At 40.8% G+C, this 14554-nt stretch overlaps 1 protein-coding gene across 3 annotated transcripts in view; it reads left to right on the top strand.

The window, feature by feature from the left end:
* MAP7D3 (MAP7 domain containing 3) overlaps positions 1-14554 on the top strand; it is an 85186-nt gene that overhangs the window by 15080 nt on the left and 55552 nt on the right. For all 3 annotated transcript variants that reach the window (XM_033137408.1, XM_033137407.1, XM_033137406.1), the window contains exons 3-5: positions 491-571; positions 1952-2115; positions 10115-10226. In XM_033137408.1, the coding sequence (XP_032993299.1) occupies positions 491-571; positions 1952-2115; positions 10115-10226 (357 nt within the window). The remainder of the gene's footprint in view (positions 1-490; positions 572-1951; positions 2116-10114; positions 10227-14554) is intronic.

Raw genomic sequence — 14554 nt, 5'->3', positions numbered from 1 at the left:
GCACACCACCATTAGAAAATGTTAAAAAATTTAACTCTGTGCTTATATTTACTATATATAAAGTAATTCTCTTGAATAGGAATCAAATAAACACAAAGAAAGTATTTTATAATTACTTTATTATGAAATAGTAAGTAAACAGAAATATGAAAAATTATAAAATACTTTATTCAGTGCGCAACCAGGGCCTGTTTGGCTGAACACAAAGCTGATATTCTGGCTGGAATTTTTCCCACGGCACACCAGGCAACATCTCAGTGGTTGAAAAACACTGAGCTATATAACCCCCTAGTGTAGTAAGAGAAGACCTTTGGAGCAGACATTTTCAAAAAAGAGCTTTTCATGAACCACCCTAATTCCCATGTTAACCGGTATCCCTACACGTCAGGATGGAGTTGTACTCCTGGGAAAAGAAAATTGCGCCCATTGGTCACTTGTTCCTCCAGAAATCTCAGCCCTGTAACCAGTTCAACTTTGCCGTCCTTTCCAGTGATCGATGGTTCCACTTTGAGAACAGAAGAGAGGCAAAGGCTGGCCAGGGAACGGAGAGAGGAGCGTGAGAAGCAGCAAGGTAGGCATATAAGTGGAACCCCGGGTTACGCATGCGATCCGTTCCGCGTCACTGCGTAACGCCGGAGGGTGTAACTCGAATGCACACAACCCCCCCTGAAAAACGGGAAGTTGATCGATTTGAACGCTTCTGTGCATGCGCGAAGTGCACAGAAGAGTTCTGCGCATCCGGCGGTTGCGCGCTCCGGAAAACATTTCTGGGGTGTAGGAGTGCGTATCCCGAACGTACGCAGCACAGAACGTACGCAACATGAGGTATGACTATATTTAAAAGTACAGATAAAAAATTCTTGTGAATACGCAGTGCAACCTCTTTGCCTTTGTGTGGCAGACAGGGTGGATCTGATTTCAATCAAATTGATTTAAATCACTAGCCAGCCAGACCTGATTTAAATCACTAGTCAGTAAGACATGATTTAAATCATCTTTTTTACAGAAAGGTTCAGCCTTGTTGGCATCCTCTTAATCTGGACAAGCAGAGGAAGGTTTCCTTTTTGGAAGAATAAATTTTCAGAGTGGTTTCGACAGTTTTATCAGACATGACTGATATAGTTTTACTCTTAGAAATACATTGACAGATAATGATGAAATGATGGTGAGGTTTAATGAATTAACTGCTTCTATTTGCAGGTAGCCGTGTTGGTCTGCCATAGTTGAAACAAAATAAAAAATAAAAAAATTCCTTCCAGTAGCACCTTAGAGACCAACTAAGTTTGTTATAGTATTGGTATGAGCTTTCGTGTGCATGCACGAAAGGAATTTTGTGTGCATGCTACTGGAAGGATTTTTTTTAAAATTTTGCTTCCATTTGGACAGCTTTTCTGCTGTACTTGATTGGAAGGAGAAAAAGACTCATTTCCTTCATTACCATTTAAACAATTTATTTAACTAAAAATAGCTTTATGGCATATTTATCCATGATTGTTAACTGATGTGGTTAAACAGTTTAAAAATAACAACAACTTAGTTTTAGCACACATGAAAAACTTTAAAAATATCATTATTTTCTGATGAATAATTGCCTTTGGACTAGAATGCCACTTAAATAGAAAATCTTTAGAAATTTTTAAATTTTTAAATTTTTAAAAAACCGATTTAAATAAAAAAAATCTGATTTAAATTAACAAAATCAGATTTTTTTAAATTAAAAAAAACCATTGATTTTTACCCACCCTGTATTGAACAGTGATATGCCTGTGAACTTCACAGACAACACATACAGGGGGAAAATATCACTTAAATAGTAAACTACATTCTGAAAGATTTTTCCTCCAAAAGCATTTTATTTTAAAAATCCGATTTAAATTTTAAAAATCCAGTTTTTAAAAATTTACTTTTTAAAAAATTATTGATTTTTATCCACCCTGGTTGAAATGTGCAGCGGCCAAAGAAACTCAGATATTGGAAAAGGAGAAGAAGGCCAAGCTCCAGTACGAGAAGCAAATGGAGGAGAGGCAGAGACGGCTGAAGGAACAGAAGTTGAAGGAGCAACAAAGGAGAGTAGCAGTAGAGGAAAAGCGGAAACAAAAGCTGGAGGAAGACAAGGTATTGTAGAGCTGAATGCTGGCCCTCTAGCTGTTTTGACACTACAACTCCCATCGTCTCTAGCTAACAGGACCAGTGGGCAGGGACGATGGGAGTTGTAGTCTCAAAACAGCTGGAGGGCCAAGTTGGGCCATGCCTGCATTAGAGAGACACTATGATGGTGGCACTGGTTATAGCTGGGGCGTCCAACCAGCCAGGCGTAATTTATTGCAATTCCTTGCACTTTCCGTTTTATTTTTGTTTTAATTTTTAAAAATCTTTATTAAGCATTCAACCATTACATACATAAGAATACACAATGTAACCTGCATACAAACTCCATGTACAAACTCCATATACAACTTTGCTGAGAAAGGAAAAAAATACAACAACAACAACAACAACAATTTATTATTTCTTCCCCACCCATCTGGTTGGGTTTCCCCAGCCACACTGGGCGGCTTCCAACAAAATATTAAAATACTGTACAATAAAATACAATAAATCTTCAACCAAACTTCAACAACTTTGACCTGCCCCCCAAAAAGGTCAGCAACCTTGACCTGCCCCCCTAAAAAAACTCAACAACTTTGGTCTGCCCCCTAAATAAAAGCTCAACAACTCTGAACACCCCCCCTAAAAAATGGGTAGCTCACCGCCAGTCCTCGCCCCCTGAAGTAGATCACTGTCTCTTGGGAGTTGGATGTCCCTGGCATAAGGGACAACTTGGAAGTCGTCACAATGCCCACATTCCCTTCATTGCATCTTGTGTATATATGTAAACTAAATTTTTATTAATCAAGGGAAAAAAACAAGAAAGAAATACGAAAAACAAAATCCATATACACAAAAATAAAAAATTATCATTTACACCCGTGTGGCTTCCCTCCACCGCAACCCGACATCTTGTATGTTATAAATGCTTTAACATTGTGTCTTGTAAGAATCAATGTATAGCTGTTATTACTTTTGCCTTAGTTTCGAACATCTTGACATGCCTATTCTATGCATATCAATACGTTATCCTTAGAACAGTGTTTTTTCATATTAACAGGTTGGTCATTGCCTCCCTTAAAAATATCTAGAAGTGGTTGCAATTACAATGCTCCATTAATCATTCCATTCGGACTGATTCAGTTCACAACTAGTGAATTTGGAAGATCTTTTGCTATCTATCTATCTATATCGGTGTGTGTGTATGGTTTGACAATTTAATCAACATAATCCATCAACATAAATCACAGAAAGAAAGAAACATACATTCCTTTCCCCCCACCTAACTTCCCCTTCTGATTCTTTCTAACCTTTTATCCTTCTGTCTATTTTAAACAAGATTAGTTACAGGTAGGTAGCCATGTTGGTCTGCCATAGTTGAAACAAAATAAAAAAATTCCTTCCTTGCTTGGCAATTAAAAAAATGGAAAATTAAATGATAAATAGAATAAGGATTGGTGATACTGTAAATCAATCTCCCCACTCCCTCACTATATTTAAGGGTCTGGTGCAGGGGTCTGCAACCTTTAAGACAAAAAGAGCCACTTAGACCCGTTTCCAAAGGAAAACAAACAAACTGGGAGCTGCAAAACAATTGTGACATTTAAAACAAATATAACACTGCATTTTATTTTAAAAAAATCTGATTTAAATTTTAAAAAATCCGATTTAAATAATTTTTTTTGATTTAAATAAAAAATCAATTTTTTAATTTATTTTTTTAAAAAATCATTCATTTTTATCCATCCTGGGGACCACTACCAGGTCACAGCCTGATCCAAGGTGGGTTGCAACAGCATACAAATATTTGATTTGTTGTTGTTTTTTTAAAAAAATGAGTCCTCAACTGCACACTTGTGTTAAATGTTTGTCCCATGTCTAATTGAAGACTGCTGGCTTTTACAATAATCTTAGTGTCTTTTACCCTTAATATTCCAGACCAGAGGCTATGCTCACCTCTTCCAACCCCCTCTCTTGCTAAATAAAGCACAGAATTGCACCAGAGAAGCCTGTGATGTTTGTGCTGACTTGCATACAGGTGGCTGTAGTAGTTCATAGTGTTCAAACCTTTTTAGGGGAGTTCCCTGTCCCCTTAATGACAATGGCGATAGATTTTGCACATGAACACAGATCCAAGTTAGGACTCCTCTCTTCCACGCCAACAGGTGCTTTGTCAAGGCTCCCCTAACACACACTCAGGACAGAGGAAAAACTGCAACCTTTTGGGGCGTCATTCTCCTACCCATGTCTCTGTGACAATCAGCCCTTTATTCTGCCTCCCGTAGTACATCCTCCCCCTTCAAGAAATCATTTCCTTTGGACTTTCGGCCCATCTCCACCCCTATTACTCCTTGTCCTCACGAAGGAAACATTTTCACAAGTTTTCTTTTTGGTGGGCTGTCCGTGCTTCCAAACGCCTGGAAGTCACAACAGGGGCTTCTCCCCCACCTAGTAAATTCTGCCTCTGCATAAGTTACGCAGGTTTGGTTTTCTTTACCAGCCCCCCCCCCCCCGGGTCGAAGCAGAGCAATAAGTCATTTACCTCAGCAGGGGACAAGCTCAGCTCCAATAATCAAACCCTTCCAAGGAGTGGGGGGGGGGTCGAAACTCGTGACAAGCAGGTAGGTGGTTGGAGAGCAGCATCGGGCGGGGAGGGGGGAAGGAAATGAGAGGGGGAGGGGGAAGGAAGCGAGAGAAAGCTTTCCCAGTTTTTATGCAAGCCGGAGCCTGAAATGTTGCCAGAGCGCGTGCGGCAAGGAGACTAAAGAAGTGCTATTGTGGGTCGTGTGACCTAGAACTGGGAGAAAAGAAAGCGCGGGAGAACAAGCCCCTCTTTCAGCCGCCGAGGAGGAATCCCCCGGATCTCCTCCAGCCACAGGCTGCCCAACCAAACCGGGGCAAAGCCAAGGCGCCGCTCTTTGTGCCGCACGTTTGGAGAGGCCACTTTGGAGAGGCCACAGCCGGAGGGCGCGGCGCAGGCGGCCAACTTGCGCTCCCGCGCTCCGCCCGGCAGCCTAAGCAACACACCTGAGGAAGCAGCGGCAGAGGACTCCCCCTCCTCAGTCCCAGTCCCCCACCCCAAGGGACTCGTTGGGGGGTTGCAAAGCCCCCCGCCCGCGGCAGGCAGAGAGCTCGATGGCGGTTTCTGCCCAGCCAGCCCAGCTTTGCGCCCTGGAAAGGAGGCAGCGGCAAGGAAACAGGCGCCGCTTCCTCGACCATTTTTAAAAAGAAGGCTTCCCCCGCCACCCGCCGCCCCTGGCCCAGCCCGCAGCTGCCTACCTCGTCATCGCCTCGACGCAGCAGCCAGCAGCAGCAGCCACACCTCCGGAGGGAAACTGCTGCTGTCTGCTGCTGCGCCTGCGCTGGCAGAAACGAGGCACGACGCATGAGCAGAGCAGCACAGCAGCAGTGCCCTCAGCCTCCGGAGGGCGGGTCGCCGGCCAGCTGGAGGGCGGCCGCTGCCGCTGGCCAGCTGGAGAAGTGGACGGGCGTATCCGCCCCGGAGCCGCGGCAAAGGTGTAAAAGAGCCACATGTGGCTCCGGAGCCGCGGGTTGCCGACCCCTGGTCTGGTGACTTCTGTTTCAGTGTATCTGAAGAAGTGTGCATGCACACGAAAGCTCATACCAAGAACAAACTTAGTTGGTCTCTAAGGTGCTACTGGAAGGAATTTTTTAATTTTTAATTTTGTTTTAAAAAGAATAAGAATAGGAAAGAATATATATAAAATCAAAGCATTTGCGGATGATATCATATTAATGCTGGAAGATCCACAGGATACATTAATAGATGTCAAATACAAATTGCAACAATATGGGGAAATAATGGGATTTAAAATTAACGAGAAGAAAACCAAGATAATTGTGAAAAATATAGAGAGAGAGCTGATAGAATTAAAACAATTGACAAATTGGGAAATAACGAAAAAAGTTAAATATTTAGGCATAACAATTTCGGCAAACAATATAAATTTATTTGAGGATAATTATGTTAAAATATGGAAGGAAATTAATTTTTTTTGAAAGATGGGATCATCTAAATTTATCCATGATGGGGAGGATAGCAGCAATAAAAATGTCCGTTTTACCTAAGATTTTATTTCTATTCCAGATGCTACCAATTGTGTGGGGGGGGAAGAGACTTTTGAGATGTGGAAAAGGGACTTAAGTAAATTCATATGGGGAGGGAAAAGGGCAAGAATTCATTATAGGGTGCTGACAGACGCAAAAGCAAGAGGAGGATGGGGGGGTACCAGACCTTAGATTATACTATGTGTCAGCAGGCCTATGTTGGATAAAGAATTGGGTATTACAGTATGATAAAGAATTATTAGATTTGGAAGGTTTCAGGAACGTAACAGGTTGGCACACATATCTGTTACAAGAGAAGAAGGGTAGTTGCAAAGAATTTACAGATCACATAGTAAAAAAATTCAAAATCTGGTCAGATTATAGAAAGATACTAGAACCAAAAACACCTTGGTGGACCTCTCCGTTTGAAATGACAGCAGTAAACCAGAAAGGAGAAGAAGGTCGATGGATAACTTACCGGGAATTATTAGTGAAAGAAGAGAATCAATGGAAATTAAAACCGTATGAACAGATTAAAAAATACTGTGCAAGCTGCTTTAATTCTATCCAGATTCAGAGTATATTTAAGAAGCATATAGAGATAGGCTTTGTAGAGAACAAATCAAAATTACAAGAGTTGTTATTAGAAAGTATGGACAAGCCACTCGCAAAACTGTACAAATATCTGTTGGAATATGAATTAAAGGAAGAAGAGGTAAAAAGCGTAATGATTAAGTGGGCCCAATATATAGGTAGAACAATTTACCGATCTCAGTGGGATAATTTATGGAATATTAGTATGAAATTTATGGCTTGCACACGAATAAGGGAAAACATGCTAAAATTAGTATACAGATGGCACTTAACACCTGAAAAATTGGCCAAAATATATAAATTAAAGTCAGATAAATGTTGGAAGTGCCAGGAGAAAGTTGGTAATTACTTTCACTGTTGGTGGACCTGTGTCAAAATTAAAAAGTATTGGAATATGGTATATGAAAAAATGAAAAAGATGTTAAAAATCAGCTTTAAAAAAACACCAGAGACAATGTTATTGAGTTTGATACAGGAGGAAATACAAGAAGATAGAAGAAATGTTTTCCTATATTTGTGTGCAGCTGCTAGAATGTTATTAGCCCAATATTGGAAAGGGGAAGAGGTTCCAACGATACAGGAGTGGCACCTAAAATTAGTAGAATTCATGAACTTGGCAAAAATCTCAGCAGCAGTTAGAAATATTTCGAAACAAAAAATTATAGGAGAATGGAAATTTGTGGAGGAATATTTAAAGAAAGAAGGAGTAGAAACGAAATTGGTGATCTTCTTGGAATGACTGACATACAGGGAAAGGTAATTATGGATAACGACGGATAAGTATATAAATATATTTTGTAATAAACTTGAATTATTAAATAAAGCATAGACAAGAACTTTAGTAGGAGACACGAAAAAGAACTTTAGGAAGTCATTTTATTTTATTTTATTTCTTTTTTCTCTCTGTCGTTTTTTGAGTTCTATTTTTACTTGATTGTGTAATTGTATGTGTCAGGAAACCGCTCCCGCCGCAGCGGCAGGCGATCCTGGAGAGGTTGCAGTACCGGGAGTCCCCCCGTCTCTGCTGAGCAGTTCGTCATCCTCCTTGAGTGGAGGAAGCGACCGCTCTTCCAGTGGGGGGAGGGAGATGGAGACAGGAATTTGGAGCAGGGGCTGTGGCAGGGATGGAGAGCCTCTGCACCAAGCTGGAAGAGCGGGAGAGGAACCCTTTCCGTCGCCCCGTTTGGGCAGAGAGGAAGGACGTAGAGGGGGGAGGCGGGGGTTCAGGACCCCGCGCCTCTTATGTTGGGCAAAGAACCGGAAACAGACATTCCCGGACTCTGCAGAGGGATGAGCTGGACGTCTTTATTATAGCTCCACTGTAAATAGCGGCACAATAAAGAACATAGTTTTTAGAAGTTCTGCGTCCGCCTGATTCCTCATGAGCAACCACTGAAAACCTTACAGTACGTAATGATGTGTTTGTATAATTGTCTTTTGTAATTGTGTAGACTGTGTTTGTATTATTATTTGTATTAAAGAGATTTCAATAAAACCTGTTTTTAAAAAAAATTAATATACAACGTTTTTGCGCCATTGTGGCCCCACAAGACAGTGGATGCGTGGTTTTTTTTGGTCCAAGCTGTAGCCATGGACATGCTATGTGATCTGATGGTGAATTCGGGGAGACACAATGCAAAAATCTTGAGGATCTATGTGGATCTGTGCTTTGTAACCACGTTTTTGCACCATTGCGGCCCCACGAAACAGTGGATGCGTGATTTTTTTGGTGCAGCCTGTAGCCATGGACATGCTATGTGATCTGATGGTGAATTTGGGGTGACCCAGTGCAAAAATCCTGAGGATCCATGTGCTTTTACCTCCCCTCTCCCAGGCAGCCTCCTTTATTGCTAGCATCTCTTACCTGGCTTGCCGATCTCTTGCAATCAGCTGCTGAGCGGGAAGCAGCCTTTCTCTCTCCTCAGTAGCAGCAGGGTCTTTTCCAGGGAGTCTTCTCTTCTCATGAGGTGGCCAAAGTACTGGAGCCTCAACTTCAGGATCTGTCCTTCCAGTGAGCACTCAGGGCTGATTTCTTTAAGGATGGATAAGTTTGATCTTTTTTGCAGTCTATGGGACTTTCAAGAGTCTCCTCCAGCACCATAATTCAAAAGCATCAATTCTTCGGCGCTCAGCCTTCTTTATGGTCCAGCTCTCACTTCCATACATTACTACTGGGAAAACCATAGCTTTAACTATACGGACCTTTGTCGGCAAGGTGATGTCTCTGCTTTTTAAGATGCTGTCTAGGTTTGTCATTGCTTTCTTCCCAAGAAGCAGGCGTCTTTTAATTTCGCTGTCACCATCTGCAGTGATCATGGAGCCCAAGTTTGTTTCTTTATATATATATAAATATTTATTAAACATCCAGCACATATTTACACAACAATTTACCATGTCAAAATTTATACATGTACACTACACAGAAAAAGGAAAAAGTGAAATTCCTAAACTTAAGCTCAAAGAACTCAAAGCAAAATTAGTTACATACTCCTTTCCTTCTCCCTAAAAACAGGGCTTTCCTCCTCCCAAAAAAAGGTCAACAACTTTGAGCTGAACCCAAAAAAGCGGGGTAGATCACTGCCAGATTTTAATTCTGAAAGTAGATCACAGATTCTTGGGAGTTGGCCACCCCTGATCTATACATTACAAGAATCATTCAAGGTCTGCCAAGGGATTTTTGCTATCATAGTAGTTTTTCAAAAAAAATTATTTGAGCGTGGAAACAAACAAGCTTAAAGAATATTTAAGCTTGTCTAAGCTTAAGACTTTAAATTAAAAAAATCTGATTTACACTATTGATTTTTTCCCACCCTGCTAAAAGTCCTCCGGGGAGGGATTCTCACCCTGTTTAGGGAAGTTTTTAATGTTTAATGTTGTATTTTGTTTTTAATATTCGATTGGGAGCCACCCAGAGTAGCTGGGGGAAGCCGGCCAGATGGGTGAGGTATAAACAATAAATTATTATTATTATTATTATTGCATATATTTTATATCTATAGCTGTATCTATATATTGACAGAGATATAGATATGGATATATATATAATTTCATTAAAGACATTTTATCATAATCAAGCATTCAAATTATTTTTTACAATTTCAGTGAAACCCCCCCCCCCCGCGACTTCCCCCAACTTCCCTTCCTGGTTTATAACATATCTGTTTCTTCTGCTTAAAATTTTGTATTCCTTAACTATTAAAACTAAGGTTGGAACATTTGTCTCTTCTCATTTTTAACCTCATAATTGTATTTTCTGTTTATATTTGTCATGTATTATTATATATGCATTCATCATAATAATTTTCCAGAGAGTAACGTGCTCACAGTTCCCGCTGCCTAACTCCAGAGATTTTTTGATCAACAGGAGCACTATGAAGCGGTGCTGCATCGGACCCTGGAGCGGAGCCAGCGGCTGGAAACTCGACAGAAGAGATGGTCCTGGGGCGGCTCTGTGACCGATTTGGACGGCAAGCCGGGTAGGTGTCTGCGGCTGCCTTTCTGTCGGCCTGGAGAAACGCTGCCAGCCAGAGTCGTCTTCTTCTTCTTCTTCTTCTTCTTCTTCTTCTTCTTCTTCTTCTTCTTCTCCCCCTCCTCCTCCTCCTCCTCCTCTTCTTCCTCCCCTCCTCCTCCTCCTCCTCCTCCTCCTCTTCTTCTTTCCTCCTCTTCCTCTTTTCCTCACCTTCTTCTTTCCTCCTCCTCCTCCTCCTCCTGCTCCTCCTCCTCTTCTTCTTCGGCAATCCCCTTTATGGGACTGTGGAGGCTGATTCTGGACCCACACGTCACTTAAATTAAGCCACTTAAATTAACTGATTTTGCTTCAAATGTCCAATTTTTCACGTTGTTTTAAGTATTCTTTAAATTTCTTCCAATCTTCCTGCACCTTCTCCTCCCTCTGGTCTCGGAGTTTCGCGAGTTCCATAAAGTCCATTAACTTTCTGCCAATCTGCCAATCTTCTACTATCGGGAGCTCTTCCCCTTTCCAGTTTTTAGCAATCAAAATTCTAGCAGCTGTTGTGGCATACATAAAAAACACTTTATCTTTCCTGGGTATCTCATGGTTGGTCATGCCCAGCAGGAAGGCCTCTGGTTTCTTAATGAAAGCAACTTTCATCACTTTTTTAAGTTCATTGTAAATTTTCTCCCAGAAAGCCTTCACTTTTGGGCATGTCCACCACATATGATAGAAGGTACCTTCCACATTTTTACATTTCCAGCATAAATTACTTGAACCATGATACATCTTAGCTAACTTCACTGGTGTCAAATACCATCTATATATCATTTTCATAATATTCTCTCTTAGTACATTGCTTGCTGTAAATTTGATACCTTCCTTCCATACCTTTCCCAGTCATCCATCATAATATTATGTCCAACATCTTTCGCCCAGTCTATCATTACTGATTTAACCATTTCATCTTTCGTATGCCACTCTAGCAACAAGTTATACATTCTGGAAAGGTTTTTAGAGTTCTGTTCAATTAGTTCTTAGATTTTTCTAATTGAAAGCCAATTTTCCTGTCCAACTTAAAAATTTCATTTATTTGGTGGTACTGCAACCAGTCGGTAACCTCCTCCTTGACTTGCTCATAGCTTTTTAACTTAAAAGTCTGACCTTCTTGTTGCAGTATATCCACATATTTTAACCACTTTGCAGACATATTTGGCCTTTTATAGACCTTGGCCTCTACTGGCGATATCCATCTAGGGGTCTTTTTCTCCAGTAAATCTTTGTTCCGCATCCAGACCTGGTACAAGGACTTTATAATAATATGGTTCTTAAAAGCTTTGTGGGCTTTTACCTTGTCATACCAAAGATAAGCGTGCCAACCAAATACATTATCATGTCCCTCCAAGTCCAATACATCTTCCAACTTGAACCAATCCTTCAACCAACAAAAGGCTGCTGCTTCAAAATAAATTCTTAAATCTGGGAGGGCGAATCCCCCTCTTTCCTTAGAGTCTGTCAGAATTTTAAATTTTATTCTGGGTTTCTTCCCCTACCATATAAATTTAGACAGATCCTTTTGCCATTTCCTAAACCAGTCCAACTTATCTATAACTGGAATCACTTGGAATAAAAACAGCATCTTTGGTCACACATTCATCTTTATAGCAGCAATTCTGCCCATCAAAGATAATTTCAACCTTGACCATGTCTCTAAGTCCCTTTTTATCTCATTCCATAACTTTTCATAATTGTTCTTGAACAGGTCCAGATTCTTCGAAGTTAAATTTACCCCTAGGTATTTTACCTTTTTAACAAAGTTCAGTCCAGTACGTTGATGTAATTTCTGTATCTGCAATGGATTCATATTTTTTTGTCAATACTTTAGTTTTGGCTTTATTTAATTTAAAACCTGCTACATGTCCAAATAGTTCAATTATCTCTAAAGCTTTGGGAACACTGCTTTCTGGTTCTTGTAGGGATAACATCAAATCATCCGCATAGGCTCTCAGTTTATATTCTTTCTCCCCCACCCTTATTCCTTTTATCTGTTTCTCTGATCTAATCATATTCAGAAGGACCTCCAGGACCGTAATAAAAAGCAGTGGGGAGATAGGGCACCCTTGTCTTTTTTTCCCCAAATCATTTTTATTAGCTTTTCCAATCATAAAAATCACATCATATATTTATAAATATCAATTAATCCATATAACCCAATTAGTCCAAATAAGTCCAAATAAATTGCCGAATTATTAAATTTTTCTTTTAAGACTTCCCTTGCTTCAGACAATCAGGATCTCGATCATCCTCTTAATTTCATTGCCTTCCGTAGTCCGGTGTCTTCCATCTCTTTTCTGATGTTGTCCTTCTTTCCATTTTCTTTCATGCCACTGAGTGCTTTCACAAGTGAGATAAAACAACCAAAATCCATCCTGACTGTGTGGATTTTATGTCCATACTCTTTTCCACCCCCCTGGCGCGGCGCCTCTCGTTCTTATCCAAAAGTCCCATCTCAACGGTCGCCATCTTAACTTAACTTCGATGAATTCCATATTTTGTGCTTGCTTAAATCATTCTGGCTGCTTCAAAGTCTTTCCAAGAGTGGGAGCCTTTCCATATATAAGTCCGTACATTTTAAAATAGTTTATGGCATTTCCACTCTCTGTGACTTTCACAGCCCGATCTGCTGCAGTCGACCTCTAATTAATCTGCGTCATAAATCACTCCAGACACTCCAAGAAGTCGGCTAAGTCTCTAACAGAGGTAAAGAGGCAACCAAACAGCCAGGGGTGTAATTATATCGTAAATTCCTTTCCACACAGTTTATCTCCAATCTCACTTGTAAATACTAAGAGCGTTTCTTCAAGGGGGGTTTTGCCCACAGAAATATCCAAACTCCATAGCATGAAGCAAGGCTCCCCCCCCCTTCATTCCATTCCCACATACCGATAGAATGTTACAGTCCTCTTTTCTTCTTATCTTCTCGGTGGCTGGATTTTTAAGCAAAATATCTCTTCTCCTTCTTGTCTGAAGCAAGTCCAAAACATTACCGAATTATTCATTTAAGTCCTGGAACCCAGGGCAGGAAGAGTGGCGTCAGGGAGAGCCGAAGTTCTCTCGGGGGCTATGCGTCCAAACCCCCCTTTCCCTCCCTCCTCAGAGGTTGGGACAGGGTTAATGGGCATCGCGGACGAGGCAGCTCTTCCCACCGATTCTGGGAAGATTTCGGGAGGCTGATTTACTCCCATCTCAGCCCCTAATTACCCCGTGAGACTCGGGAGAGTTGGAATTTTCGGCCATCTTCCTCCCACCCGGAGCGGAAGTCGATAGGGCACCCTTGTCTTGTTCCTTTCTCGATTCTAATTTCCTCTGATATCACACTGTTTATTATGATTTTTGCTTTCTGTTCTGTATAAATTGCATTAATGCCATTTAAAAATCGTTGACCGACCCCCATCTTTTCTAAGTTTTTCTTCATAAAAGTCCAAGAAATATTGTCAAAGGCCTTCTCTGCGTCAATGAACATCAATGCAGCATCAGTGTTTATCTTCGTTTCCAGCCTCTCCAATATATCCACAGTGATCCTTGTGTTTCCATTTATCTGCCTTCCAGGTAGAAATCCTGCTTGATCTTTGTGGATATAGTCCTTCAGCACCCTTTTTAATCTCGTGGCCATGACATTAGCAAAGATTTTATAGTCCACATTCAAAAGCAAAATTGGTCGGTAATTTTTCATAGATGTTTTATCAGAGTCTTGTTTCAAGATCAGTGTGATATAGGCCTCCTTCCATGAGTCTGGTGCCCTCCCTCCCTCCAACAGTCCATTGCATACCTCCTTCAACGGCTGTATCAACCAATCTTTCAAGGACTTATAGTACTTTGCAGTCAGTCCATCTGGTCCTGGGCCCTTTCCCATCTGCATGTTATTAATAGCATCTTCCATCTCTTGTGTTGAAATTGGGTGGTTGAGTATTGTTGCTTTATCTTCTGGGACTCTCTGCAATCCATTTTTCTCCAAGAATTGTTCAGTCTCAATCTCTTCTACTTTCTCCTCCTTGTACAATTGCTTATAGAATTTTTGAAAGCACCATCTGATCTCCTCAGGATTCTCCACATTTTTATCATTAACCGTTAAATTGGTGATGGTATTCGATTTCTGTCTCTTTTTTAGCTGCCAAGCTAACAATCTCCCACATTTGTTGGCTGAATCAAAGGTTCTCTGCCTCATAAACTTAATCTTCCATTCTATTTCTTGATTTAAAATTTTTGCATATTGGGACTGCAAGAACTTTATTTCTTTCTGGATCTGTTGATTTTTTGGGTGCCCTCTTAATTTCTTTTCCTTTTCTTTTATTA

This window comes from Lacerta agilis, chromosome Z (genome assembly GCF_009819535.1).
Source record: "Lacerta agilis isolate rLacAgi1 chromosome Z, rLacAgi1.pri, whole genome shotgun sequence".
Lineage (NCBI taxonomy): Eukaryota > Metazoa > Chordata > Lepidosauria > Squamata > Lacertidae > Lacerta > Lacerta agilis.
Note: the sequence above shows the minus strand (reverse complement) of the source record. Positions and strands in the feature narration are given on the sequence as shown.